General features: G+C 46.8%; 1 protein-coding gene across 1 annotated transcript in view; it reads right to left on the bottom strand.

Annotated features, from left to right (window-relative positions):
• Nucleotides 1–7,568: 7,568 nt before the first annotated feature.
• The window catches only part of c1h8orf34 (chromosome 1 C8orf34 homolog), a 71,329-nt gene continuing 52,157 nt past the window's right edge, over nucleotides 7,569–26,740 (bottom strand). Inside the window, exons 11-15 of the mRNA XM_066683974.1 lie at nucleotides 19,345–19,474; nucleotides 13,891–14,360; nucleotides 11,562–11,658; nucleotides 9,343–9,390; nucleotides 7,569–8,136 (exon numbers count right to left, since the gene is read on the bottom strand). Coding sequence (XP_066540071.1) covers nucleotides 8,129–8,136; nucleotides 9,343–9,390; nucleotides 11,562–11,658; nucleotides 13,891–14,360; nucleotides 19,345–19,474 — 753 coding nt within the window. The 3' untranslated portion in view covers nucleotides 7,569–8,128. The remainder of the gene's footprint in view (nucleotides 8,137–9,342; nucleotides 9,391–11,561; nucleotides 11,659–13,890; nucleotides 14,361–19,344; nucleotides 19,475–26,740) is intronic.

Genomic DNA, 26,740 nt, shown 5'->3' with positions numbered 1-26,740 from the left:
TGTTCAAAATACCACAAGGATCAAACACTACATCAGTGTTCTCCCCCTGTGTAAACAGCCCTGTTCAGAACGCCCGCTTTCAGCGGCACCTGTTCCTTTAAATGATAATGAGCCACTCTCTGTTCACCCCGACCCCGAGCGCACAGCAGTGAGGAGTGAGGAGCGGAAGCTCTGGTTTTTAGCTGTTTTCGCTCACTTATCTTACTTTCCCATTCTCATTTGACTGATATTGCTAATTCTCTCATTTCTCTGCTTTTGTTTTGTCAGTTTCCTCAGTTGACCGTTTTACACCTTTAATCCCACCTTTGCTCATGTCTGGGGCTGTGACTAGAAAGACTCAGATCGTGGGTGGAGTGGGTGGTCACTCTAATGTGACTACATTCTACAGAAGGAGCAACACCAAATCAGAATGTCTTATTTCTGACTTAGGAAAACCACAGAAAGAAAAAAAAAGACTGGGTGCTCTTGTTTCTCTGTGTGTATTGGTAGACTGGTGGGCTGATGAGCACTGAACAAACACTTGCACTCGTCTGTATGTCTACAACTTCACAGTCCTGACACTTTCCAGTGATCAAGTCTTTTGCAGTGATTTCCACAGTGACATTTACAACTTCAGATGATGGTAGGCAGAGTGGTATGTATTGAGAGCTTTAAATGAGAACACTTCTTGATTCTGATCGCTTCCAGACTTAATCCCTGCAAGAACAGTCCTCATTTCGTCCTTCCTCCGCTTCCACTCCATCGTTCAAAACTGGTCAAGGGACACTGGCATGAACTTTGCCCCATTACTCATGACAACCTTGTGGCCTGTGGCTGCTTAGTACAAACTGTCCCCAAATAAACCGGACCAGTGATGCATCAGTGCTCGTCCAAGGCCAAGGATCTTTGATAGATCTCAGTGCTTAGATCATCTTTTAGTAATCAAAGTGCCTTACTGCCTTATCTGATTCTTGTGTGGCCAATTCCTGTTGGGAAACATCGGAAAAGTCTTGTTTTGGAAATCAGAACTGTTCCAAAATGGCCAGGTCCAGGGTTTCGCCAAGCTCTTCAGAGATGAGGCTTGGGTTTCAGCCTTGTAGATGGGCTCAAGAAGTCGGTTCGGAAACATCTGGTAGAGGATTGGATGTTCTTCTATATCACTGTGTCAGCCAAGCGTCGCTGACTGAAAAAAAGTGGCCTGATTGTATGGAGTTCCACGAATCAGGTGAAATAGATATTTCCCCTCGCTGTCATTGGAGTCCGACTCCAAACCAGGCTGGGGAGCAGACTATGGCCAGGCTTTTAAAAACGTAACTCCACACAGATTGAATTCATACTCCACATGGGAGTGGTGCGGGACGGGCTTCATGTACACGCCTTCAAAGCATATTTGTCTCCAGTCATAGATTTATTTGTGCATTATGTCAGGCTTAATATGACTTAGTTCAGCAATAAATAATGACTAGCGGACAGTCAGCTGACCGCTGAAGGTGGTCCAGACCTCTAGAAGCGGGAGGCTTTTGCTGAGTTCTTGGGTGGCCCTGGGTCTTTGAAAGCATTCCCTTAAGGTTAGTGGAGAGGGAGCAGTAAACAGAGGATGTGGAAGTGGTTGGGGTTTAAGGAGATAACCCCCGTTGTAAGAGAACATGTCATTAACAACCGTAATGGACAAAAAAGCATGGTCAAATATTTGTGGAAACCTAGCTTTTGAAAAAGGAAGAGTGTTGTCTCTGTAGGTTGCTTAATATTTTCCCCCCAATTTAACCACAACATACATATATCCCACCCGTTTGCTAGGAAGCCGTTGAGCTGCTAGTGAGCAATAAGAGGTAAAGGAGAAGGGTAAGAACCTCCTGCTATAAAAACTAATAACATTCTTGATAACATCACTCAGTAATATTGAGTATTCCTGTGATAATAAAAATGATTAACACAGAAACACTGCAAACTTTAGTTATTATAACTGTGAACAGTAACATAAAGTTATGTAATAAAAGTAATTATAAAAATATAGTAAGTAGATCTTTACTGGGAGGTCTCTACAATGAGAAGCAGCTTTTCTCTGCTTCACACTCTTAAAGAAATACTTCTGAAACTTGGAAACATTGAAGGGTGCTCTTCTTCTGTTTGTAGCAGTCACTAAAGCCCCCTACAGTTCCTTTACACTCTCCAGCTTCGTCACAAAGTTTCTGATTTGGACAAAAACAATAACAGCATTAAGTTCACACGCAGATGAAGCGTACGCTGCTAAAACTGCAAACTACATCAATCAATCGATCAATAAAATCATAAATCATGAGCAAACTGGTTTCAGATGAGTGAAAATATGATGTTTCGGGATATGGAAAAGGCTGTCTGTAAATCCGTGACATGTCTGAATGTCCCACATGTGATGGGTTAGAATTCCTCACATCGATCCAGACTGGGGTCTGCTCTCCAAAAGTCTTGAAGTGTGAGCCACGTTTCCTTTCAGACCGCATCCCGCCTTCGGAAGGCCAGTCTAAACATTATAGAGGAAATACCTGGGTGAGATGGCACACATTCCACAGTTAATGAAATTGTGTTTTCCGTTTTCCCGCTGGAGGCTGATGAATGTTCAATAAGGATTTTACAGGAATTTCTTTGACGTGGAATCAGCTGGGCCAGGGCTCCTCTGAGCCCACATCCTGTCTGAAGGCTGGAGTGTGAAGGCCGAGCTGGGGCTTGGCTATACTGACAGAGCTGGTAGACTGTGGCTGTGGGATGGTGATCAGACGTTGGGTTTAGGGTGTGGTCCAGTGGTTGCTGGGTGAATTACTGGGTGTCTAAAGTAAAAACAAGTGCAAGGGTAACATCCATCTTTCAGCAATTGGATCAAACCAGCCGAGTGATGACACGCCATGAAACAAGGTGGTGTCCAAATCCAAAAAATTCTCTGCGCCTTAGTCTATGGCCCTCCTGTTAACGTCTGTGTCCTGTGTCCAGTTCAGGGCGGCGGTGGGTCTGGAGTCTACCTGGAATTACTGGGCGCAAGGCGGGAACACACCCTGGAGGGGGCGCCAGTCATTCACAGGGTGACACACACTCACACCTACAGAAACTTCTGAGTCTCCAATCCACCTACCAACGTGTGTTTTTGGAGCATGGGAGGAAACCGGAGCACCCGGAGGAAACCCATGCGGACACAGGGAGAACACACCACACTCCTCACAGTCACCCAGAGGAAACCCACGCAGACACAGGGAGAACACACAACACTCCTCACAGACAGTCACCCGGAGGAAACCCATGCAGACACAGGGAGAACACACCACACTCCTCACAGAGAGTCACCCGGAGGAAACCCACGCAGACACAGAGAGAACACACCACACTCGTCACAGACAGTCACCCGGAGGAAACCCACGCAGACACAGGGAAAACACACCACACTCCTCACACACAGTCACCCGGAGGAAACCCACGCAGACACAGAGAGAACACACCACACTCCTCACAGACAGTCACCCGGAGGAAACCCACGCAGACACAGAGAGAACACACCACACTCCTCACAGACAGTCACCCGGAGGAAACCCACGCAGACACAGGGAAAACACACCACACTCCTCACAGACAGTCACCCGAAGGAAACCCACGCAGATACAGGGAGAACACACCACACTCCTCACAGACAGTCACCCGGAGGAAACCCACGCAGACACAGAGAGAACACACCACACTCTTCACAGACAGTCACCCAGAGGAAACCAACACCGACACAGAGAGAACACACCACACTCCTCACAGACAGTCACCCGGAGGAAACCCATGCAGACACAGAGAGAACACACCACACTCCTCACAGACAGTCACCCGGAGGAAACCCACGCAGACACAGGGAGAACACACCACACTCCTCAAAGACAGTCACCCGGAGGAAACCCACGCAGACACAGAGAGAACACACCACACTCTTCACAGACAGTCACCCAGAGGAAACCAACACAGACACAGAGAGAACACACCACACTCCTCACAGACAGTCACCCGGAGGAAACCCACACAGACACAGAGAGAACACACCACACTCCTCACAGACAGTCACCCAGAGGAAACCCACACAGACACAGAGAGAACACACCACACTCCTCACAGACAGTCACCCGGAGGAAACCCACGCAGACACAGGGAGAACACACCACACTCCTCACAGACAGTCACCCGGAGGAAACCCACGCAGACACAGAGAGAACACATCACACTCTTCACAGACAGTCACCCAGAGGAAACCCACACAGACACAGAAAGAACACACCACACTCCTCACAGACAGTCACCCGGAGGAAACCCATGCAGACACAGAGAGAACACACCACACTCCTCACAGACAGTCACCCAGAGGAAACCCACACAGACACAGAGAGAACACACCACACTCCTCACAGACAGTCACCCAGAGGAAACCCACACAGACACAGAGAGAACACACCACACTCCTCACAGACAGTCACCCGGAGGAAACCCACGCAGACACAGAGAGAACACACCACACTCCTCACAGACAGTCACCCGGAGGAAACCCACACAGACACAGAGAGAACACACCACACTCCTCACAGACAGTCACCCGGAGGAAACCCAAGCAGACACAGAGAGAACACACCACACTCCTCACAGACAGTCACCCAGAGGAAACCCACACAGACACAGAGAGAACACACCACACTCCTCACAGACAGTCACCCAGAGGAAACCCACACAGACACAGAGAGAACACACCACACTCCTCACAGACAGTCACCCGGAGGAAACCCACGCAGACACAGAGAGAACACACCACACTCCTCACAGACAGTCACCCGGAGGAAACCCACGCAGACACAGAGAGAACACACCACACTCCTCACAGACAGTCACCCGGAGGAAACCCACGCAGACACAGGGAAAACACACCACACTCCTCACAGACAGTCACCCGAAGGAAACCCACGCAGATACAGGGAGAACACACCACACTCCTCACAGACAGTCACCCGGAGGAAACCCACGCAGACACAGAGAGAACACACCACACTCTTCACAGACAGTCACCCAGAGGAAACCAACACCGACACAGAGAGAACACACCACACTCCTCACAGACAGTCACCCGGAGGAAACCCACGCAGACACAGGGAGAACACACCACACTCCTCAAAGACAGTCACCCGGAGGAAACCCACGCAGACACAGAGAGAACACACCACACTCTTCACAGACAGTCACCCAGAGGAAACCAACACAGACACAGAGAGAACACACCACACTCCTCACAGACAGTCACCCGGAGGAAACCCATGCAGACACAGAGAGAACACACCACACTCCTCACAGACAGTCACCCAGAGGAAACCCACACAGACACAGAGAGAACACACCACACTCCTCACAGACAGTCACCCGGAGGAAACCCACGCAGACACAGGGAGAACACACCACACTCCTCACAGACAGTCACCCGGAGGAAACCCACGCAGACACAGAGAGAACACATCACACTCTTCACAGACAGTCACCCAGAGGAAACCAACACAGACACAGAAAGAACACACCACACTCCTCACAGACAGTCACCCAGAGGAAACCCACACAGACACAGAGAGAACACACCACACTCCTCACAGACAGTCACCCGGAGGAAACCCACGCAGACACAGAGAGAACACACCACACTCCTCACAGACAGTCACCCGGAGGAAACCCACACAGACACAGAGAGAACACACCACACTCTTCACAGACAGTCACCCAGAGGAAACCAACACAGACACAGAGAGAACACACCACACTCCTCACAGACAGTCACCCGGAGGAAACCCATGCAGACACAGAGAGAACACACCACACTCCTCACAGACAGTCACCCAGAGGAAACCCACACAGACACAGAGAGAACACACCACACTCCTCACAGACAGTCACCCGGAGGAAACCCACGCAGACACAGGGAGAACACACCACACTCCTCACAGACAGTCACCCGGAGGAAACCCACGCAGACACATAGAGAACACATCACACTCTTCACAGACAGTCACCCAGAGGAAACCCACACAGACACAGAAAGAACACACCACACTCCTCACAGACAGTCACCCGGAGGAAACCCATGCAGACACAGAGAGAACACACCACACTCCTCACAGACAGTCACCCAGAGGAAACCCACACAGACACAGAGAGAACACACCACACTCCTCACAGACAGTCACCCAGAGGAAACCCACACAGACACAGAGAGAACACACCACACTCCTCACAGACAGTCACCCGGAGGAAACCCACGCAGACACAGAGAGAACACACCACACTCCTCACAGACAGTCACCCGGAGGAAACCCACACAGACACAGAGAGAACACACCACACTCCTCACAGACAGTCACCCGGAGGAAACCCACGCAGACACAGAGAGAACACACCACACTCCTCACAGACAGTCACCCAGAGGAAACCCACACAGACACAGAGAGAACACACCACACTCCTCACAGACAGTCACCCGGAGGAAACCCACGCAGACACAGAGAGAACACACCACACTCCTCACAGACAGTCACCCGGAGTGGGACTCGAATCCCGCTTTTCAGGCTTTGTTCCTCTTAGCACTTTGAGTCTTGGTTCTTTTCAGAGTTTGTACTTCACGCTTTAGAGATGTTTTCTGTTTGACTCTTGGTCTCTCTCAGCGTTTCTGTCCTACGCTCTCAGAGAGCTTCTGATGTTGAGTCTTGATTCCTCTTTTCATTTCTGCATCACACTTTTACAGAGTGTTTCTTCTTTTGAATCTTGGTTCCTCCCTTTCCCTTATTTTTCCCCTTTATGTTTTTTTTCTTAATGTTTGCATCCTCAGGGACTCTTTTTTTCTTGTTTCACTCTGGTCCAGCTTCTTCTTCCCTTCTGGTTCCCTTCTACAATAACAACTGCAGTAGGAGCAGAACCTACAAACACAACCAGCTTCATTTCTGAAATGACCTCTGTGAGACATTCGAGTTTCAGCGAGTCAGCGATTTACTGCGTTTCTAAGTGAATAAATAAACAGAACGAAGCCATGCTGTGCCCTCAGACCCATCAGCTTCTCTACAACACTGAGAACTTGCTGCAGGAACCACGAAGAGCTTGGCAAATCCTCCGCAGCTCTGAAAACAACATCTGTCAGACCGATGGAGAACGTGTGAGAGCTAATGGAGTCTAAAAGGTGTAAGACGTCCAGAAAACACAGAGCGTGTCACACCAGTGTGTGATTGTGGTCAAATATGTCACCATTGAGCAACATCTGAATGGTGGTGGAGCCTGGGTTAAAAAGCAGTGAAATCTGGAGGTTATTCAGAAGAGAGTCGAGTCTTTTCTACTTTACAGCTGCAGTGTGTCTTTGCACTGACTGGTGCTACCTTTGAATAAATGGACACAACTCCTACTCAGGGACAGATGGTGAGCTGCAGGGAAACGAGAGATATAATGGACACTGAAGTGTACAAACCAATTTAATTTGAACATACAGTAAGTTGCAGCAGGCTATATATTTAACATATATTCTGTATTTATAAAAACAAAGAAATCTTTACAATTCTGAAGAGTTCTAGACACGTTTTCGTCGTACATCGCTGTGGGAAATGGAAGAGTGCTGTGTTGAAGTCATTCACGGCAGTGAGGAAGAGAGCTCCTGAAAGCTTCTCTGTGTAACATTCATTGATCCATTTACTGCCACAAGGCAGCTCTTACTCTCACTGAGATGAATATACATTTAAATAGAAAATTAAATTGCTTTTATTCCCTCCATTACCACTCATTTGGCACTAAGCATCATAACGTGTTCATTAGCGCAAGGCCATGTGACTGTTCTAGTTCTCCTCTGACAATCTGCGATGGGAAGCATGCGGAAACAAAGGCAAATCAAAAGCAGATACAAGTCATCCTCATAAACGTTTTACATTCGCTAAGTTCAAGTATTTGTACTTCTAGCATACAAATGTGCCAGGGTCTACGAAATAGTGTCTTCTGTGGAAAAAATGTACACAATCTTTTATTTAGATTTCTTTTATAGGAATTACAAAAATAAGTGTCTCTCTGGTTTTATTCACAATATTCAAAATGCCCCATGAGATTTGCATAAAGGTTTGACTGGGTCCTTGTCCTCTTCGCTTCCCCATCATTATAAACCTGGAGAGAAAGAGAGAAAGAAAGAAAGAAAGCAAGAAAGAAAGAAAGAAAGAAAGAAAGAAAGAAAATACAGAAAGAGAATGGAAAACATGAAGGTAAAAAAACAAAGAAAAAAGTAAGAAAAGAAGGGAAAAAAGAAGGAAAGAAAGAAAAACCAAAACAGAAGCAGACACAAAAGAAATAAAAAGACAGGAAGCAAATGAAAGAAAACAAGAGAAAGGCAAAAAAAGAAAGAATGGCAAATAGACAGGAAAATGGAAATGAAAGAAAAATAAAACAGAAAGACAGACAGAAGCAAAGAAAAAAGAAAATAGAAACAGAAAGAAAGAAAGAAAGAAAGAAAGAAAGAAAGAAAGAAAAATATAGAAAGGGAATGGAAAAAATGAAAGTAAAAAAATAGAAAGACAAAAAAGTAAGAAAGAAGAAAAAACGGACAGAAAAAACAGAGAAAACAGAAACAGACACAAAAGAAATAAAAATACAGGAAGCAAATGAAAGAAAACAAGAGAAAGGCAAAAAAGAAAGAATGGCAGAAAGACAGGAAAATGGAAATGAAAGAAAAAAACAGAAAGACAGACAGAAGCAAAGAAAAAAGAAAATAGAAACAGAAAGAAAGAAAAAAAAAGACAGAGAGAGAGGAAGAGGAAAAACATAGGTCACTGGGAGACGGCCTTCAGACAAACTCAGCCACTAATAAAGAATAATGACGGTGGTAATGACCCTGAAAACACTGTTTAACATAAAGTTAAACATGAAGGCGGAAGATGATCTGCCGTACGAAAGGGTAATTTACAGTGTGTGAGACTTGGTCTGTGTGAGGTCACGGCCTGCGCTCGAACACAGTCAAACCTCAGCCGGCCGCAGACTTTCCTCATGTTCTTTAGCGGCACCAGCTCTGAGTCGATGGGAATGGGCATCGAGAGACTTCCCTTCACAGCATGGCACCACGCTAAAGCCTGCAGTGCCACAGACGGCCTGGCTGTGTCTGTAGCTGTTAATAACCGGCCTCTTTATTAATCCAGCTCGTCTGACTCACCCCTGGCTCCTTCTGAGATTTTTCTCTGAGATGAGGTCAGTGACGGACAGCCAGAGACTGCTATTTTTATCAGGAAGTCATTCTCCTGAAGGATCGCCATTTTTTAAAATACACTTTCAGACAGTCTTCATGCAACAAAAACAAAATATATAAATGTTTTAAACTTTTACCTGAAAACACTGATCTTTTGTTGGCATCCCTCATTCCACTCTGATTACCTGAGAACAATTAAAAAAGGGAATAAATTAGCAATAACGAGAACTGAAATTAATTCATTTATAACTCGAGCGACACTGCTGTGTCTGATCCACTCCAGAGTGATCCAACACCCAAATCAAACCTGCTCTATCTGGGTCCTGCGGGGGTCATTGAAGGGCAGGATGAAATGAGGATAAGAAAGTCTGCAGAAATACAAGTGGGTCACAGTCTGTTATTGTGGATCTACAAAGTTCCTGTGTGGTCAGTGAAGCTGAGAGAACGGACAATGAGTGCAGAAACATGATAGGCGTTCCTAATCCAGAGATAGTTCAGTGTATATATGAATATAACTGGCGTAAACATTTATTCTTTAAGTTGTCTGCTCCAGTTTCTCATTACGCTGCATGACATTTCTGCCAACGTTGTTTAATCTCAAACAGGAACTCAGAAAAGGACCCTTTTGTGGGCGGAGCATGGGCCAATCAAAGCTGTTCGGTCAAACACAGGAACCACAATAGAACAGAGGGAAGGAGCGAAGGCTTTCTTTCTTCTCTGGGGTTTGGTGGTCACTGCTGTGGCCCCACTGTGGAAGACTTCAGAATAACAGGAAACAGCTATAGATGCTTCTCTTTGTGTTTTGACCATAAAACTTGGCTCAGACTGAAAAACAAACACCGCAGACCCGAGTCCCCGCTGCCTGAGTCCACACATTCCACCGGAGCTGTTCAGGGTCACTCCATGCCCTGTGTTCCTCTTCCTGAGGAGGTCTGATAGTAACTCACCTGTGAACCTAACCATACCGTGTTAGAGGTGATGATAGATTTACTCATACAGCACTTTACTATTATATTAAGAAAGCCGCCTGGACAATGGGACAGTAGTCGATACACACGAGAACATCCTCCACACACTTCAGATACGAGGCAGAGTGGGGACCAGAGGGAGTGGCCGAGCCGGTTCATTTGGAGATAGGTCTCATCAAAAGGACGGCACTGTTTATCCAGTACAGCGTCTTTGTCACTGCCCACAGGCATTGAATCCACCCAGACCACAGGGACAGCGCCCCCTGGACTCTGGAGGCAATCAGGAAAATATACTCCTTCATTGTTGTGAGGCTGGACCTTTGGCGAAGAAAGCCGTGTCGTGTGTGGCTTCATTCCATTCAATTGTGAGGTTTGAGCTCAGTGTATGTTTTGTTTGAATTGGACTTTTTCTCGCCTCATGACTTCTTTTTTACGAGCCGCTGTCCCGGTGCGTCTGGCTGTGTGGTTTCCAATGGAGATCGAGATCCGGATCATTTGTTTACTAGGGCTGATTATTAATTTGGGTGGGTTTACCATATGGGTTCGCTGCGATAAACTTGACGTGGTCAGGATATTTTTTCGAGCAGATGAAGCGGAATCATGGAAATCTAGGTCCAGGGTCATTTACTGTAGCACTTCTCTAAATATTGTGAAATCCACAAAAGTCAGTGCGTACACAGATTAAGAAATCTCCCTCCACATAGTTCTTACATAAGGCACAAACCCAAAGGCAATTGTTCCGGGCCAGAACCTGTGATTTAGAACAATATTAGCGTTGTTAAAAGACTAACGGCTCCTGGAGGATGCTCTACTCCAACTGTGCCATATTCACACAGAGAAAAAAACAAGCCCTGGGGGTCTATTAGTGATGAGAAACGAGATTCTGGAGAGACAGGGTGTCCCACTGCGGTTATATCTTTCAAAATGTCCACTGGGTGAGAAACCCGAGCCATAATGCACAAAACGATCTCAACCCAATCAAAATCTCCCTCTGCCTCTGCCTCCAAACCACACACAGTGCGGCCCATCTTCATGCAGATGCAGACACAGACGCAGACGGAGCAGTTATAAAAAGTTCTGGCAGGCCGCTGAGCTCTGAGGCACTTTTATATCAGCTCCACTCTCTCTGTGTTATTTTAAAGGAGGAGAGAGAGTGATTAGAAGTTTTATTAACGAGTCTCTTCTGAAAGGCCTTCGCTGCCAGATCATAAACAGCAGGAGCCCCAGAGAAGAAATGGAGGATGAAGCAGTAATCAGATCTCTCAGCATTCTTTAGAGAAGTGATACTATGACAGAGAGAGAGAATGTGGGAGAGAGAGAGAGAGAGAGAGAGAGAGTTTATAGAGTTGAATAGAGTCGAAATATTTATATATTTATAATAAACTCACACTTGTCCTGCTCTGGAGGCTCTAGACAGTCACTGTCGGTGTCACTGGGGATAAGCCATGGCTTTCTGACCGCCTGTAACTGCTGGTAGAACTCATCCTACACACACACACACACACACAGAGCAGAGAACCAGAGATTACACTCTCTAGTTGGTCAGTAGACAACACACTCACTGCTCCACAGCCCAATGCTTGTGTATTTTATACTCATCTAGTGGACTCTTGCCATTAGTCAGGACCTTAGCCCTGTGTGTTGTTCCTCTAAAGTGTCCGTTTCATGTCATAAGGCTATACAAGCTGTGTGTTTATGTCAGGGAAAGATACTGTATTCAATATATAGTCAAATATTGTCCACACACAAAAAACACACGTCAGTTAGAAGGAACATATAGTGCTCTAGTTTTTAGCTGTTTTCGCTCGGTTCTCTTTCTTCTCCGTTTTTACTCAGTGCTCTTATTTCTCCGCGCTCGTTTTGTCTGTTCTACTGAGTTTAACCTCGTCTTTGCCCTCTCTCATAAACGCGGGTCCAGCGCTGTGACTGGACAGACTCTGAAGAGGGGGCGGGGCCATTCTAAAGCCTCTGCACTATTTGTAAGTAGAGCCAAACCAGAACTAACTGTATCTGATATTTTCTGACTTGGGAAGTGTACAGAAAACTGACTGGGTGGGTCTTGTTTCACAGTGTGTGGGTTGGTGGGCTCCAAATCCCCACATTAATGTGCACATGCACTGAAGAAGTATGTCACTGTTAAACAAAACATGACACCACTCAGGCTCTTAAAACAGTGATGTATGTCTCCAGAGCTGAATTAAAGCAAAGAAGGTGCGCCATCTCATGGAAACGTGCGATCAATCACCGAGCAGCATTACAGCACCATCTTCATCTTCAGAAAGTCCAAAACCAAAGATGTAGAGCGCTGGCGAGCGAGTCTGTCAGGCCCATTACTTCAGCAGATGTTTTTATTTTCTTTCGAGTCGAGTGAGTCGAACCCTCTGGGCCAAACTCTAATAAATAAATTGCCCCGCGTTCCCATCTGAAGGAACTTTCATGCGTTCTCATTTTTCAGCAGTGGAAGGTGCTGGAGGTCTGGGGCCTAGCGGGCAGGGGAAACGGTCATGCATCTTCTGCTGTGATTCAGGCCTAAATTACCCACAGGAAAAGAAGGACAAATCATCCACCGTTCCCTTGGGTCTCCACACATCCGATTTCTAAAGGTGTACAATTCCGTGCCCTTCCCTTTCAAACCGTTTTGCAGCTGTGGTGGGAGCAGGTGGCTTGCATCAACAGTGTTAAGCGCTCTAATGTTTCTCATAATGCTGCTGAGGCTTTACGTTTGGAAGCTGAAAAAATGTTGTAGCGAAACTGCGGTTAGCGATGGATAAAGTGCTCAATAAAGGAGCGTCAGGTTTCACAGAGCTGCTGGCGAGAGTCTGTGAAAAGGAATAAGAGAAGAAACCCTCCAATTATAAAACTTGTATCTACAAAACCATAAAGTAGTAGATATATTAGATGGGCACAAAATATGAAAAAAAAAATCAATGGTTGAGTGCTTTAATTTGAGGATCTGGAGCCCACCAACCCACACACTGTGCAACAAGACCACCCAGTCTGCTTTAGTGGGAAACAACAAGGTGTTCTGAGTTTGTGCTGCATCTTTGTGTGCAGACAGCGCTGTGAAATGAGAACACTGAGCAAAAAGAGGAAACGGCTGAAAACCAGAGCTTCTGCTCCTCGCTCCTCACTGCTGTGCGCTCGGGGTCGGGGTGAACAGAGAGCGGCTCATTATCATTTAAAGGAACAGGTGCTGAAAGCGGGCGTTCTGAACAGGGCTGTTTACACAGGGGGAGAACACTGCTGTGGGGCTTGATCCTTGTGGTGTTTTGACTAAAGCACATCACAGACTTTTCATTAAGACCCAGAACTGTGTTCACTTGTGGAAAGATGGGAGAATGTGGCCCTATAAATGTGTACTCAAGCCAAAGTGAAGAACTTCAGAAACATCTAGATGACTGAATGTGGGGATTTCTCAGGATGGTTATTTGGAATTGAGTTTTTTTCTGTTTGGAGAAACTGAGAGGATCTTATTGCTGCGGGGCTTTATACCCTTCCTGCCAACACTTGGCTTTAGGAATGCTGACTGTAGGTTCATGTGTAATGCTTCTCCATGGAGACAAACTGACTGTGTCCACACTGGGTGCATTTTAAAGTGGCTGAAATTAATCATTAAATGAGTTGTGATCATTAAATATTTGAATGTGTGTGTATGTGTGTGTGTGTGAGAGAGAGAGAGAGAGAGAGAAAGAGAGAGAGAGAGAGAGAAAGCATTACCTCTGACAGTGTGCTGCGAAGACTAAAGCTGAAGCTGTCGGTGCTGCTGAGGCCTGGAGGGGTCAGCAGAGGTCGAGTGTATATTTGTCCAGTAGGGGTCACCGGTCTGCTCCTGGATCGTCCGTACACTCGCTCTGTGTTACCATGGCTACTCGTGGGCAGGGACCGCATCATCAGGCTGTTGGGGGTTAGGGGTCTGCTGGGGGTCCGGGCTCCACTGGGAGTCTGGGCTCGACTGCTGGGGTTGCTGGGGGACTGAGAGCGGCTCATGGACAGCGAGGTGGGCTTGGTGCCGAAGAGAGGGAGGCCGGACGTTTTGATGGGTGACTGTGGCCTGGAGGTAAGGCCAGGCACCGGCAGTGTGCTGGATGTGAGGAGGTTCGTGGACAGACCTGGACGGTTGTGGGGGCTGTTGGGACTCCGGCTCAACTTCCCCTGCTCAGCCAGCTTGGCCAGGTCCTTCTCCACCTCTACAGTAACAGGAAGGGGAAGAAATATGAATTGGAATTAGGACATAAAACACAAGATCTCAGGTTTCTTGGAAGGTAGGGGTTTCTAATAAAGTGGCCACTGTCAGAAAAACAAAGACAGGGGTTTCTAATAAAGTGGCCACTGTCAGAAAAGGGAAGGGAGGGGTTTCTAATAAAGTGGCCAGTGTGTGGAAGCACAAACGGACTGTATGCAGTGTGTATGCAGAGGTTTTTGGGGTTGAAGGATTCATTGTATCTAACTGAAGTCTGAATGAGAACAGATAAAAATGACCTCTGTTCCAGTCACTTCTGCTGGAGCTGAGCGAGTGTCGGACTGAGAGGCTAATGCCTGATGTTTGTACCCGAAAGCTTTTAATAGTAATGTGGAAGGGTATTTACAGAGTGTGTCAAGTGTTTAAGAGACTGCTTCCTCTGACCACGTTCAAAACACACTTCACAGAGCCACGTGAGGTGGTCCGCAGCCGTCCAGAGACAGATCTGTTTGCTTTGGTATGTGTTCTGACGTTTCTGCTTGCCCAGTTTTCAGGAGGAACATCTGGACTACTCCATTTTCTGTAACTGGACACTGCTCTGTGTTTGCAGCTCTGTCCGAGTGAGGAATTTTCTTAGTAATGTGAGTCATTTCCGGTGCAAAAAATCGGGAAGACTGAGCAGGAAAAGTGTCTCATAAACCATTAGAAACATTTCCAGTTTATCACTGGACATCACACACTCACTCAGTCACTCAGTCACTCACCCAGTCACTCACACACTCACCCAGTCACTCACCCAGTCACACACTCACCCAGTCACTCACACACTCACCCAGTCACCCACAAACTCACCCAGTCACCCACAAACTCCCCCAGTCACTCACACACTCACCCAGTCACTCACACACTCACCCAGTCACTCACCCAGTCACACACTCACCCAGTCACTCACACACTCACCCAGTCACCCACAAACTCACCCAGTCACCCACAAACTCCCCCAGTCACTCACACACTCACCCAGTCACTCACACACTCACCCAGTCACTCACACACTCACCCAGTCACTCACACACTCCCCCAGTCACCCACACACTCCCCCAGTCACTCACACACTCCCCCAGTCACTCACACACTCCCCCAGTCACTCACACACTCCCCCAGTCACCCACACACTCCCCCAGTCACCCACACACTCCCCCAGTCACTCACACACTCCCCCAGTCACTCACACACTCCCCCAGTCACTCACACACTCCCCCAGTCACTCACACACTCCCCCAGTCACTCACACACTCCCCCAGTCACTCACACACTCCCCCAGTCACTCACACACTCCCCCAGTCACTCACACACTCCCCCAGTCACCCACACACTCCCCCAGTCACTCACACACTCCCCCAGTCACTCACACACTCACCCAGTCACTCACACACTCCCCCAGTCACTCACCCAGTCACTCACACACTCCCCCAGTCACTCACACACTCCCCCAGTCACTCACACACTCACTCACACACTCACCCAGTCACCCACACACTCCCCCAGTCACTCACACACTCACACACTCCCCCAGTCACCCACGCACTCCCCCAGTCACCCACACACTCCCCCAGTCACCCACACACTCCCCCAGTCACCCACACACTCACCCAGTCACCCACACACTCCCCCAGTCACTCACACACTCACCCAGTCACTCACACACTCACACACTCCCCCAGTCACCCACACACTCCCCCAGTCACCCACACACTCCCCCAGTCACTCATACACTCCCCCAGTCACTCACACACTCACCCAGTCACTCACACACTCACCCAGTCACTCACACACTCACACACTCACCTGGTCACCTACACATTCACCCAGTAACTCACACACTCACCCAGTCACTCAAACACTCACCCAGTCACTCAAACACTCACCCAGTCACCCACACACTCCCCCAGTCACCCACACACTCCCCCAGTCACCCACACACTCCCCCAGTCACTCACACACTCCCCCAGTCACTCACACACTCCCCCAGTCACTCACACACTCCCCCAGTCACCCACACACTCCCCCAGTCACTCACACACTCCCCCAGTCACCCACACACTTACCCAGTCACTCACACACTCCCCCAGTCACTCACACACTCACCCAGTCACCCACACACTCACCCAGTCACCCACACACTCACCCAGTCACCCACACACTCACCCAGTCACCCACACACTCCCAAACGTGTGTGTTCTCTGTGCAGTAAAACATAAGGTCACTATACCAAATGCCAAATATGGGCTAAAGGAGAACAAAAACCTCCAGCACTATCAGGATCCTCCATCAGGTTTCAGTAAAACACCTTTCTACACTCATTCTCAGCGCTGCAGTGACACTGACGTGGTGGTGGTGTGTTAGTGTGTGTTGTGCTGGTGTAGAGTGGATCAGACACAGCAGTGCTGCTGGAGTTTTTAAACTCCTCAGTGTCTGGACCGAGAACAGTCCACCGACCAAAAACATCCAGCCGACAGCGTCCTGTGTCACTGATGAAGGACTAGAGGACGAGCGACACACACTGTGCAGCGACAGATGAGCTACTGTCTCTGACTCTACATCTACAAGGTGGACCAACGAGGGAGGAGTGTCTCACAGAGTGGACAGAGAGTGGACACAGGGTTTAAAAACTCCAGCAGCACTGCTGTGTCTGATCCACTCGCACCACACTCTGTATGGACTCTGGTGACAGAGCCTCTGTTGGTTCTGATTAAAGGACAGACAACAAGTTTAAGAGATTCCAAAGAGAACAGAGCAGGGGAAAGTAAATGAGAGAGTAAAAGAGGCAGATCTAATCTATTATAAACAGTCTTTGATCTGAGAAATAAAGCCAATGGGGGGAAGCGCACCAAGGCACGCAATCCCCCATTCAGAACACATGCAGACTTTATTGGATCCGGACCACCGTCCCCTGGGATAATGAAAGTGTTAACAACTCATCTCTTGTCTGAATTGGAGCAGCATGTTGTGGACAAGATGTGGCAACAGTCTGAATGGGACGAGTAGAGATAAGTCATGTGGAACATTGCATGGGGGAGAGAGAGAGAGAGAGAGAGAGAGAGAGAGAGAGAGAGAAACAGACAGAGAGAAGGACAAACAGACAGACAGAGAGAGATATTTTCCTGTTACTGTGAGGAGTGTTGTGTGATCTCCTGTGTGAGTGTGTGTTGCCCTGTGAAGGACTGGCGCCCCCTCCAGGGTGTGTTCCCACCTTGCACCCAGTGATTCCAGGTAGACTCCGGACCCACCGCGACCCTGAACTGGATAAGGGTTACAGACAATGGATGAATATTATGTAGTGCTTCTTTAAGCTTTTTTGACCATGAGAAAATGGACGAGAGACGAGTCATAATGTCCATGTAGATTCATCAGTGTCCTGTCAAAATTGAGTCTGGGGGCTTAGTTTGAGAAACATTCTAAAGCCAAAGCACTAGCTTCCAGCAGAAAGACATTAGCAGCTAATAAAAGCATGAATGGTGTAAATTAGCTGTTCCACGGCTCTGAGTCTCTCCCTGGTGGGGAACTGGCCTTTGGACAGAGCTCACTGCCATCTGTCAATGCCATCTGACTCACTGGGGGACTTCACCCGGAGCGTAGAGGGGGAGATACCAACTGTTATATATCAATCTTCTCGTGCAGTGCTCGATGAGTGCAGCTCTCCTGCAGGTTCTCAGCGAGGGGTAGGTCAGGGGACTGGGGTGGGTGTGTCCACAGCTTCATTCTGTGATTATTTTTGTGTGGATCTCAGTTTTCGCTTTTTTTTGGAAGAGGCAAACAACCAGGTGGTCAAAGATATGACCGATGCTTAACACAATGTCCAGAGTTTACAGATCAAACACAGACCCGAAATCACAGATCCTCCGCCATCTTTAACAGGTGCGGTGGAGTTGTAAAACCTTTTGGGCCCCTTTTCCTTGTGGAAAACACCATATTTAGACTCCAGGGAAAAGGCGATAGGAGATGAACGGACGTATGTTTCCATGCACCGTGCCCGTGTTCATCCATTAACAATACACACAATCATCCCAAATGCATCCCATCATTTGTTGTGAGTCATTCTGAACTGTACAACAGCAAGATGAGCTACAACACCGCACACAGAGAGAAACACACCAACACACACACACAGCTGCAGCTCTGGTGACTCAGATGTGACGCACCCCTTGACTGGTCAGTGGCTTTCACACACCTATCAGATGCTCAAACTTATGCAACGAACAAGAGCTAAACGAAACAGCAGAGTGCAGAGCGCATCAAAAAACAACTGCTCAACACATGGCCCAGTGGCGTGGCTCTGGGGGGAGGAGGTGGGGGCCTCCATGCTTTTAATAAGCCAGTGATTTAGGAGCGATTTCTCATCTGTCGCTCTTCAGCAGGGTCTCACTCTCGCCCCCAAAGAGATCAAACCTGATAAACCACAAAAATCAGCCACGTCACGGCCACACTTGGAGCGCGCTGCGGTGGGCCGAGTTTAATTCATCAAAGACGCTCCAGGTTTTTCCTTTTATTGGTGGAGCAGCTTTTAATTAGTCAGTCACAGGTCTCTGTCGCCGCGCTCGTGGGCCAGGAGGGGGGCAATGGAGACTTACACTGAAAAAGAGACTAATGTGTGTGTGTGTGTGTGTGTGTGTGTGTTTCTGGTTCTAGGCCTTTGTGGGGATGCCCTAAAAGTCCTGAGAGGAATATCTGTCTACTCATTGGACAACTGGCCATACACGTTTCTGCAATACAAGGGCGACACACCCCTGAGCAGACTCAGCAAAAGCTGGTCATCCATCAGCCAGTCGCAACCAGTGGAGGTCCTGTGGGGCTCCTGACCATTGATGAATACAGATGAACGGGGGCAAACATCTCCCTGGTAAAATCTTCCCTGATAAAATGGACGAGGTGTGTATGTAATAGCTGTAATAAACGGTCAGAGGGAGGTCTGTCTCTGCTCGGATACTGACCCGCAAGGTGCTTGCCCATGTTTTCCAGCTCTTTAGAGAAGAGTAACTCCTGCAGCTGTAGGGCTCGTCTCTGGGCCTGGGGACTGGTCCCTCGAACCGGCTTCAGATCCGACGGCCAGACGGGATACTGCTGCACACGCACACAGAGACACAAAACAAGGAGAATGGAAAAAAGCATTAGAAGAAACAAAGAGAAAGGCTGTATCTGTTAAAGCAAATATTATTTTAACAGGCATTAAAAAAAACTCTGACGACCGCAAAGCTGAGAGATGAAAGCGCTGGTGGCAGCGAGGAAGGGGGTTCTGTGTTTATGAACATTGCCCTAGTCTGTCAGTAGTGGTTGAACAGATTTAGAAATAACAATCAATAAATCCAGGGGCTGTAGGAGTCCACGACGGCTGGCAGGACGCCCCACATCAGCCCCTCTGCCGCACTTAACCAAGGAGAAATTGTGAGACCAAACCCACAGCTTTAGGTTCGAGGCTTCAAACAAAAACACACTAATGATAGAAAAACAAAAGAGAAGCGTGATGTAAATCTACATCAAGGGTGACACCACCAAACCACATTCATTTTAATGATACAGAGTTTCCCACCGAAGCAGTGAGAGTCTGGAACTATCTGAGGTCTGCTCAAGGGTTTCTGTCCGAATCTAATGAAAAACACCTACACTGTTTTGCTGCCTCAGGTCCTGCATGGCCTTAGAGGAGGGAACACTCTGCCAAACTGGACTATTGCTATTTGTAGGAGTTCAAATATCTGTGAAGCTTTCTATAAACTGATTCCATTCTATGTTTAAAGCACTTTTTTCTTAATTTATTTACGTTACTCCACACTTTGACACAATTTAAAAGTAGGATCCTTGGAACTATCCCTGCGTTCAGAGGGATCCCTGAGCCTGTGCTCCACTGTGTTTCCTGTGAGTGTGTGTTTTGTTGCAGCACTATTTTGAAAATCACAGGTCTGTGGTTTGTTGTTAGCATTTAAGGCTACGTTCACGCAGCAGGTGAAAGTGGCCCAAAGCGGACTGTGCACACTGTGTTTATAATAGACCTCTGACATCAGTCTGAACAGATCAGGCTCCTAAAGTGATGACGATGCTTCTGTCTGTTTCATATAAAGCACTTTCTGCTTTGAAATGAAGGAACGGGACTGGACTGGTGTTGTACACCTCCCTTTTCTTTAATTAAAGACTGTAAAGAATATTCAAACAGGAACGGATGTTTCCTTCGCCTTAAGCAGATATTTCCTGGGTCTCTCACAAACAAAGAGGACTAGTGCAGACATAACGAGTTTAATATTCCCATGATCCACATTTATACAGCTTCATTCCGACACAAACACACATAAAACTGATAGAACTAGGAGGTCTTCTCATGTTTGTTTTATAAATAAAAACTTAATACAGATTTCCACGAGTTTTATTTTCCCATAAATGAGAGAAACTGGATTAAGAAGTTTATGTTTCTCAGTATTTTTACAATACGAACATCCACATCCCACACACCTCAAATTAAAATGAACACAGTCCGATCTGGTTGCGTTGTCTTTGGATTTGTCTTTAGATTGGATTTGAGCCACTTTTACCTGCTGTGTGAAGTTGGGCCATTCCTATCTTTATCACATCAACTGGCAGACGCTCTGTTCATTAAAAACATATACATAAATCACACAATAATAATCATATAATAATGTAAATGCACAAAACAAGTCAACAAGCTGAACAAAGCAACAGACCAAAAGAACCACTCCAGGCTGAGGATGCTACACATCTTCTGTCACTGGACCCAGGAAGAGAATATCTGTGGAGACCATTCTGAGACACCAGAGACACCATAATGAATCTGTAATTAAACTCCTGAGCCAGCCCAGTGGGGCAAGGCAAGGCAAGGCAAGGCAAGTTTATTTATAGAGCACCTTTCATACAGAAGCAATTCAAAGTGCTTTACAGAAAAAGAAATTACATTAAAAGCCAGAGTAAAATCATAAATTCCAATAAGACAATTACATAAAAAGAGTAAAATGATTAAAATGATTAAAACAATTTAAAATGACAATAAATGAAAAGAAATAAAAGAAATAAAATGCCGTTACAGAAAAGTGCAGAATATTTTAAACTGAGCTGTAAGCCTGCTCAAACAAGAGAGTTTTAAGTCTTGATTTAAATGTGTCTAACGTTGGGGCACTTCTAATATTCTCAGACAGCTGGTTCCATTTAAAAGTGGCATAGTAGCTAAATGCTGCCTCTCCATGTTTAGTTTTGACCCGAGGCAGGACTAACTCTAGTTCCTAAAGATCTGAGATCTCTGCTCGGCTCATATCTCTGTAGCAGATCTGATAAATACGCTGGTCCTACCCCATTGAGACATTTATAAACCAGTAATAACACCTTAAAGTCTATTCTATAACAGACTGGTATCCAGTGTAAGGATTTGAGGATGGGGGTGATATGATCTCTTCTTTTGCTCCGAGTGAGAACTCTGGCAGCTGCATTTTGAATCAGCTGAAGATGTTTAATGGTCTTTTTTGGAAGTCCAGCTAAGAGACCATTACAGTAATCAATCCTGCTAGAAATAAAAGCATGGATAAGTTTCTCTAGGTCTGGTTTAGTCAGAACCTGTGGGGGAAGACTTGGCCTGCCTTCCCTCCATGACATCATCCGGCACATCTACTCCATCACTCCTCCGGGCGGAGGAGCAGAAGAGCTTTCAGAGCACATTCTTATCAGAGACGATGTAAACATCTGCAAACCTGCAGCCCTCGGCTTCACTAATGAGGAACACATCTACGCCGGCTTTCCAGCGCTGTTTGTACTTCTACAGTCAGACCACAAAGAACGCAACTCGGTCGCTTTATCGCGCAACTCGCACAACTTTGATTCCCACTGTTACTCGGTCATGTGTGATATATTTATGAGGCGATGGGGGAGAGACAGAAACCAGGAGAGATGTTCCACAGGAGCTAAGTCCAAACTGTACTGGTAACATCTGGAGGACAGGGAGAACATCAGCTTTCAAAAGTGAGCAACTGGTTCCAGGGATTGTGTGTGTGTGTGTGTGTGTGTGTGTGTGTGTGTGCTGTTGTTAGACAGGAGTGTAAATCTTACGCCTCCCTCTCTCATTCTTCCTGTCAGTTGAGGGAACTGAACCAGTGACTCTCTTAACTTTAGACCATAGATGCTCTTAGACACTAAGCCCTTCATCTCCTCACCCAGTCACTCACTCACTCACACACACACACTCATCCATTCACTTACAGTTGTTACCAGTTTCACACAGCCACTCCAAAGACTTTTTTTTTTTTCTTGGACTGTGGAACTGGAGCACACAGAGAACACCCATACCAACACAGTGAGAACACACCCTCCTCACCCACAGTGACCCAAGTCAGGGAAAAACTCATGAGCCCAGGACCCTGGAGCTGTGTGACAACAACAACAACAACAACACATGTTTTACCTCCGTGCTGCCCCTGCTTTTAGATCCAGTCATTCAGCAGGTCCCAGCAAAGGCATGAATACAGTCACAAACCCACACTCATATTCAAACCTTTCTGGAGGCTTTCACCTCCTGGACCACTAGGACCAACCTAAACACAAAGCAAATAGCTCCTCTGAAGGCAGTTAGTGTAAACATGGGGAAGAATGTGCTCCTCTCAAGTGTTTTGGTATCAAGTGTTGCTTTGAAAGACAGCTTGCAGAACTCAATGAGGAAATCACAAATAGATCGTCTTCAACTGATGCATGTCACTGTTAATGTTTGTGGATGTTTTCATCTTGGATCTTTGGTCTCTCTTCCACTGCTTTTCTCCTGCGGTTTACTGCTCGATGTATAGTGGCATCGTGGAGCGTCCAAACCCAGCCGAGATATTTGCAAAGTGACACAATGTTTGGACGCGCTGGGTACATTTCAGCCTCCTTCACCGTTGCATGACTGTGGCTCCAAAGGATATTGGTTTTATTGATGATGATGCATTGCATGCAACACCAACCTCAATGAGTCAAACTCATTCTACACACACACACACACACACACACACACACACACAAACAAACAAACCTTGTATCTTTGAATTGTGGAGACCGACCATTAACTAACTCTAACCTTAACACAGCCCTAAAATGTCTTAAAAAGTACACATTTAAATAGTGAGGACCAGCTGGTGATCTCCACAAGGACAAGTCCCCACACTGTGAGTGTGTAAACGGGTCCTATATACTTGTCATATAAGTCATATATACTTGGTGTACACATGTGCACACACACACACACACACACACAAATACACAGGAGAAAGTTCACATCCACCCCACCCCTCCCATCCAAGCTCCTGTGGTCTGGTCTCAAGGATTTGTTGTTTACTGGGCTAACAACAACACCACAAAGCTGCTTTCCCCTTAAAAGCGAGTACTGATGACCCTCCCTGAAGCAGGAGATTTGGAGCGAGACGGCAGTCACGGTGAGGTCCTCACCCTAATGTTTCTGGAGAAGCTTCTGTCCAGCTCTGAATGAAAATATGCATCAAGTTTCTTCACAAATGAAATCCATGTCGAGGAGTAAATAGGAGAAGACTATGAGAGCGTCCACATCTAAGAAGCGTGCGTGTGGGTGGTAGAGGCCATGCGTGTGTGTGTGTGTGTGTGTGTGTGTGAGTGTGTGGGTATTCATACACCTTCAGGATACAAATTTGACTACATACAGAATATATTCTGCATACTTACACAAATACAACACATTATAGTGTTATTAAATATCATAACTGTTCTCTGGAGCTGTGGAGCTCAGTTGAGTGCGATGGGGTGAGCTGGGGTGGTGTGTGAGACCCAGAACATATTAAACATATGTTATAATATATACTTAACATTAAAATGACATATTGTCCTTACAGGATATGAAAAGAAATGTGTGTGTGTTTGTCCAAAGATGGATGTAAATAAGAAGTTCTCCACCATCAGGGCACTGGAAGCAAGTGATCCATTAAAACCCAACACCAGTCAAACCCCACACAGCTTCAGCCACAAAATCCACATAATATTCATACTACACTCAGATTATATCCAAAAAAGCGCTCCACTGTGGTCGCACTCATTGGAAACAAGCTCAAACACCACAAGCAATAGTTAGCTTTGGGAGAAAACAGTAAAAGCAGGTCACCCCTCCACAGGAAGATGGCAGTAAACTACATTTTTAAAAACCATTTACATTCCAGTTCAGTGTATAACACATTAACCGTGGTGATAATGTTTAAGGTAGCACTGATCCACAAGCAGATAAAGAGAGGTTATGCTGAGCCTGAACAGAAAAGTCCGGGAGGGGAGACACAGGGTGAGAGAGGGAGTGTGCCTGTGTGAAAGGCAGAGAAAAGGATTCCCAGTGAGGATCTACCGGCCACCCCAGCTCAGCGCAGCAAACCCCAGTGACCACATCACAGCCGCCCTACAGGCACGGCATGTTAAAACCAGTTTCCAAGGGTTTTCTCTCTTTGTTTGCAGGATCTGAGATGGAGGGAGGGCTGGAGAACCCAAGAAGTAAGAGAATTAAAAATGTACTTCATTATCGTTTCACTTTATTCACGGTGGTGGCCCTTATTTTTTTCCTAGTTCCCAGATTTTTTGTTGCTGCAAACCAATGGCTGATTTATGGCCTGTTTGTTGGTGAATGCAGAAGACACAGGCCTGGTGTCTTTTTTAATTAAAAGGTTTTTAATGATTTCAGGAAAAAAGCCTGAGAATTTAATTCAGTGCAGAAAATCAAACCCTTTCCCCTTTTACAACAAGCATTGCTCTCTGACAGCTCCTAGAATGTGTGCTTCAATGTTTTGCTGCCTGTCTGCCAACAATAAAGCGGAATTTGACTTTATTTAAACAGCCATCAAACTTTCACGCAATACGCAGCACTCTGATTAGCAGTGCACACCCACGTCCAGCTCTAATTCATTTCATCCTGTTACGATCAGACGCCGAATGCTGCAGATCTGCTTTCTGAGTCCAATTCTTCCTGACAAAGTGCTCCAGAAGGAAATGAAGTCTAACACATCCGCTGATTAATTCCACTCGCTTGGCTCTGAGGTGGAGGGTCTAATGGAAGCACACCGGCACTGGCCCGGATCTGATCTGAAAGCAAACAGGATACTGACACTAACACCGTAACTATCTGATCACGCTCTCCGCCTCCTCAGCCCCGAGTAGAGACTCCTGCAGCATGACATACTGCCTGCACCTGCATCGTGCATCACAGTAAACAAGCCGAAAACTCAAAGCTTGAAAGCTGCTCAGATAAAGCCAGCAAAGCCTCATCCCTGCACTACAACGGATAACAAACGCATATATGGAGATGCAGGCAATGAGGGGAAGATTACGACATCACAGCTCTGGAGAAAGTGCTCAGAGACCAAGGCCCTGTTTGGGGCTGAAGTGATTAGTTGATGCTGGAGAAAATGCTATTATAGACTTTCACTGGTAACTGTGTTGTTGTTTACAAAAGTACTGAAAGGGGACTGACCCTGCTGTCACAGAGTCTTTAGCCATTCTGGCTCTATAACAAAATACACCCATCAGACACAATAACATCTAACCCTATACACCCTACAGATACTTTTTTACTCCAGGTGACACTTCAGTGGCAACTCGAATCTCTGACTGTCTCTCTACATGGATGAAGGAACATCACCTCCAATTGAATTTATTGGTCCTGAACTGCTGGTCCTCCCAGCCAAGCAAGATATTCTCCACAACATCAGCATCAAGCTAGAGTCCCTATCAGTGGCTCCCACCAAGGCTGTAAGAAACCTGGGTGTCATGGTTGATGACCAGCTGACCTTCACAGATCACGTTACCGCTGTAGCTCCATCGTGCTGCTTCTCCCTATTCAACATCAGGAAGATTAGGCCACACCTAACTCAACACACAACACAGCTCCTCGTTCAGACGTTAGTAATCTCCCGTCTAGACTATTGCACCACCCTCCTGACAGGTCTTCCGGCCTGTGCTGTGAGACCGCTACAGATGATCCAGAATGCTGCAGCACGCCTGGTCTTCAACCAACCAAAAAGAGCACATGTCACGCCTCTAATAGTCGAGCTGCATTGGCTGCCCTCAGCTGCTCGCATCAAATTTAAATCACTAATGATGGCCTTCAGAGTGTTCACTGGTTCTGCTCCCATCTTCCTCAATAGATTCTTAAAACCATACGTTAGCGCCCGCCCTCTCCGTTCCTCAAAGGAGCGCCTACTAACACGACCAACCCCCCGTACAGGTCAGTCGAGGCTATTCTCATCTCTGGTACCACGCTGGTGGAACGAGCTTCCAAGCACCATCAGAGCAACAGGAGCCCTCTCCGCATTCAAGAAATCATTGAAGACCCAGCTCTTCCGAGAGTATCTCTTGCACTGAAAGTAT

This window comes from Hoplias malabaricus, chromosome 1 (assembly GCF_029633855.1).
Source record: "Hoplias malabaricus isolate fHopMal1 chromosome 1, fHopMal1.hap1, whole genome shotgun sequence".
Lineage (NCBI taxonomy): Eukaryota > Metazoa > Chordata > Actinopteri > Characiformes > Erythrinidae > Hoplias > Hoplias malabaricus.
This window is presented reverse-complemented; position numbering and strand designations above follow the sequence as displayed.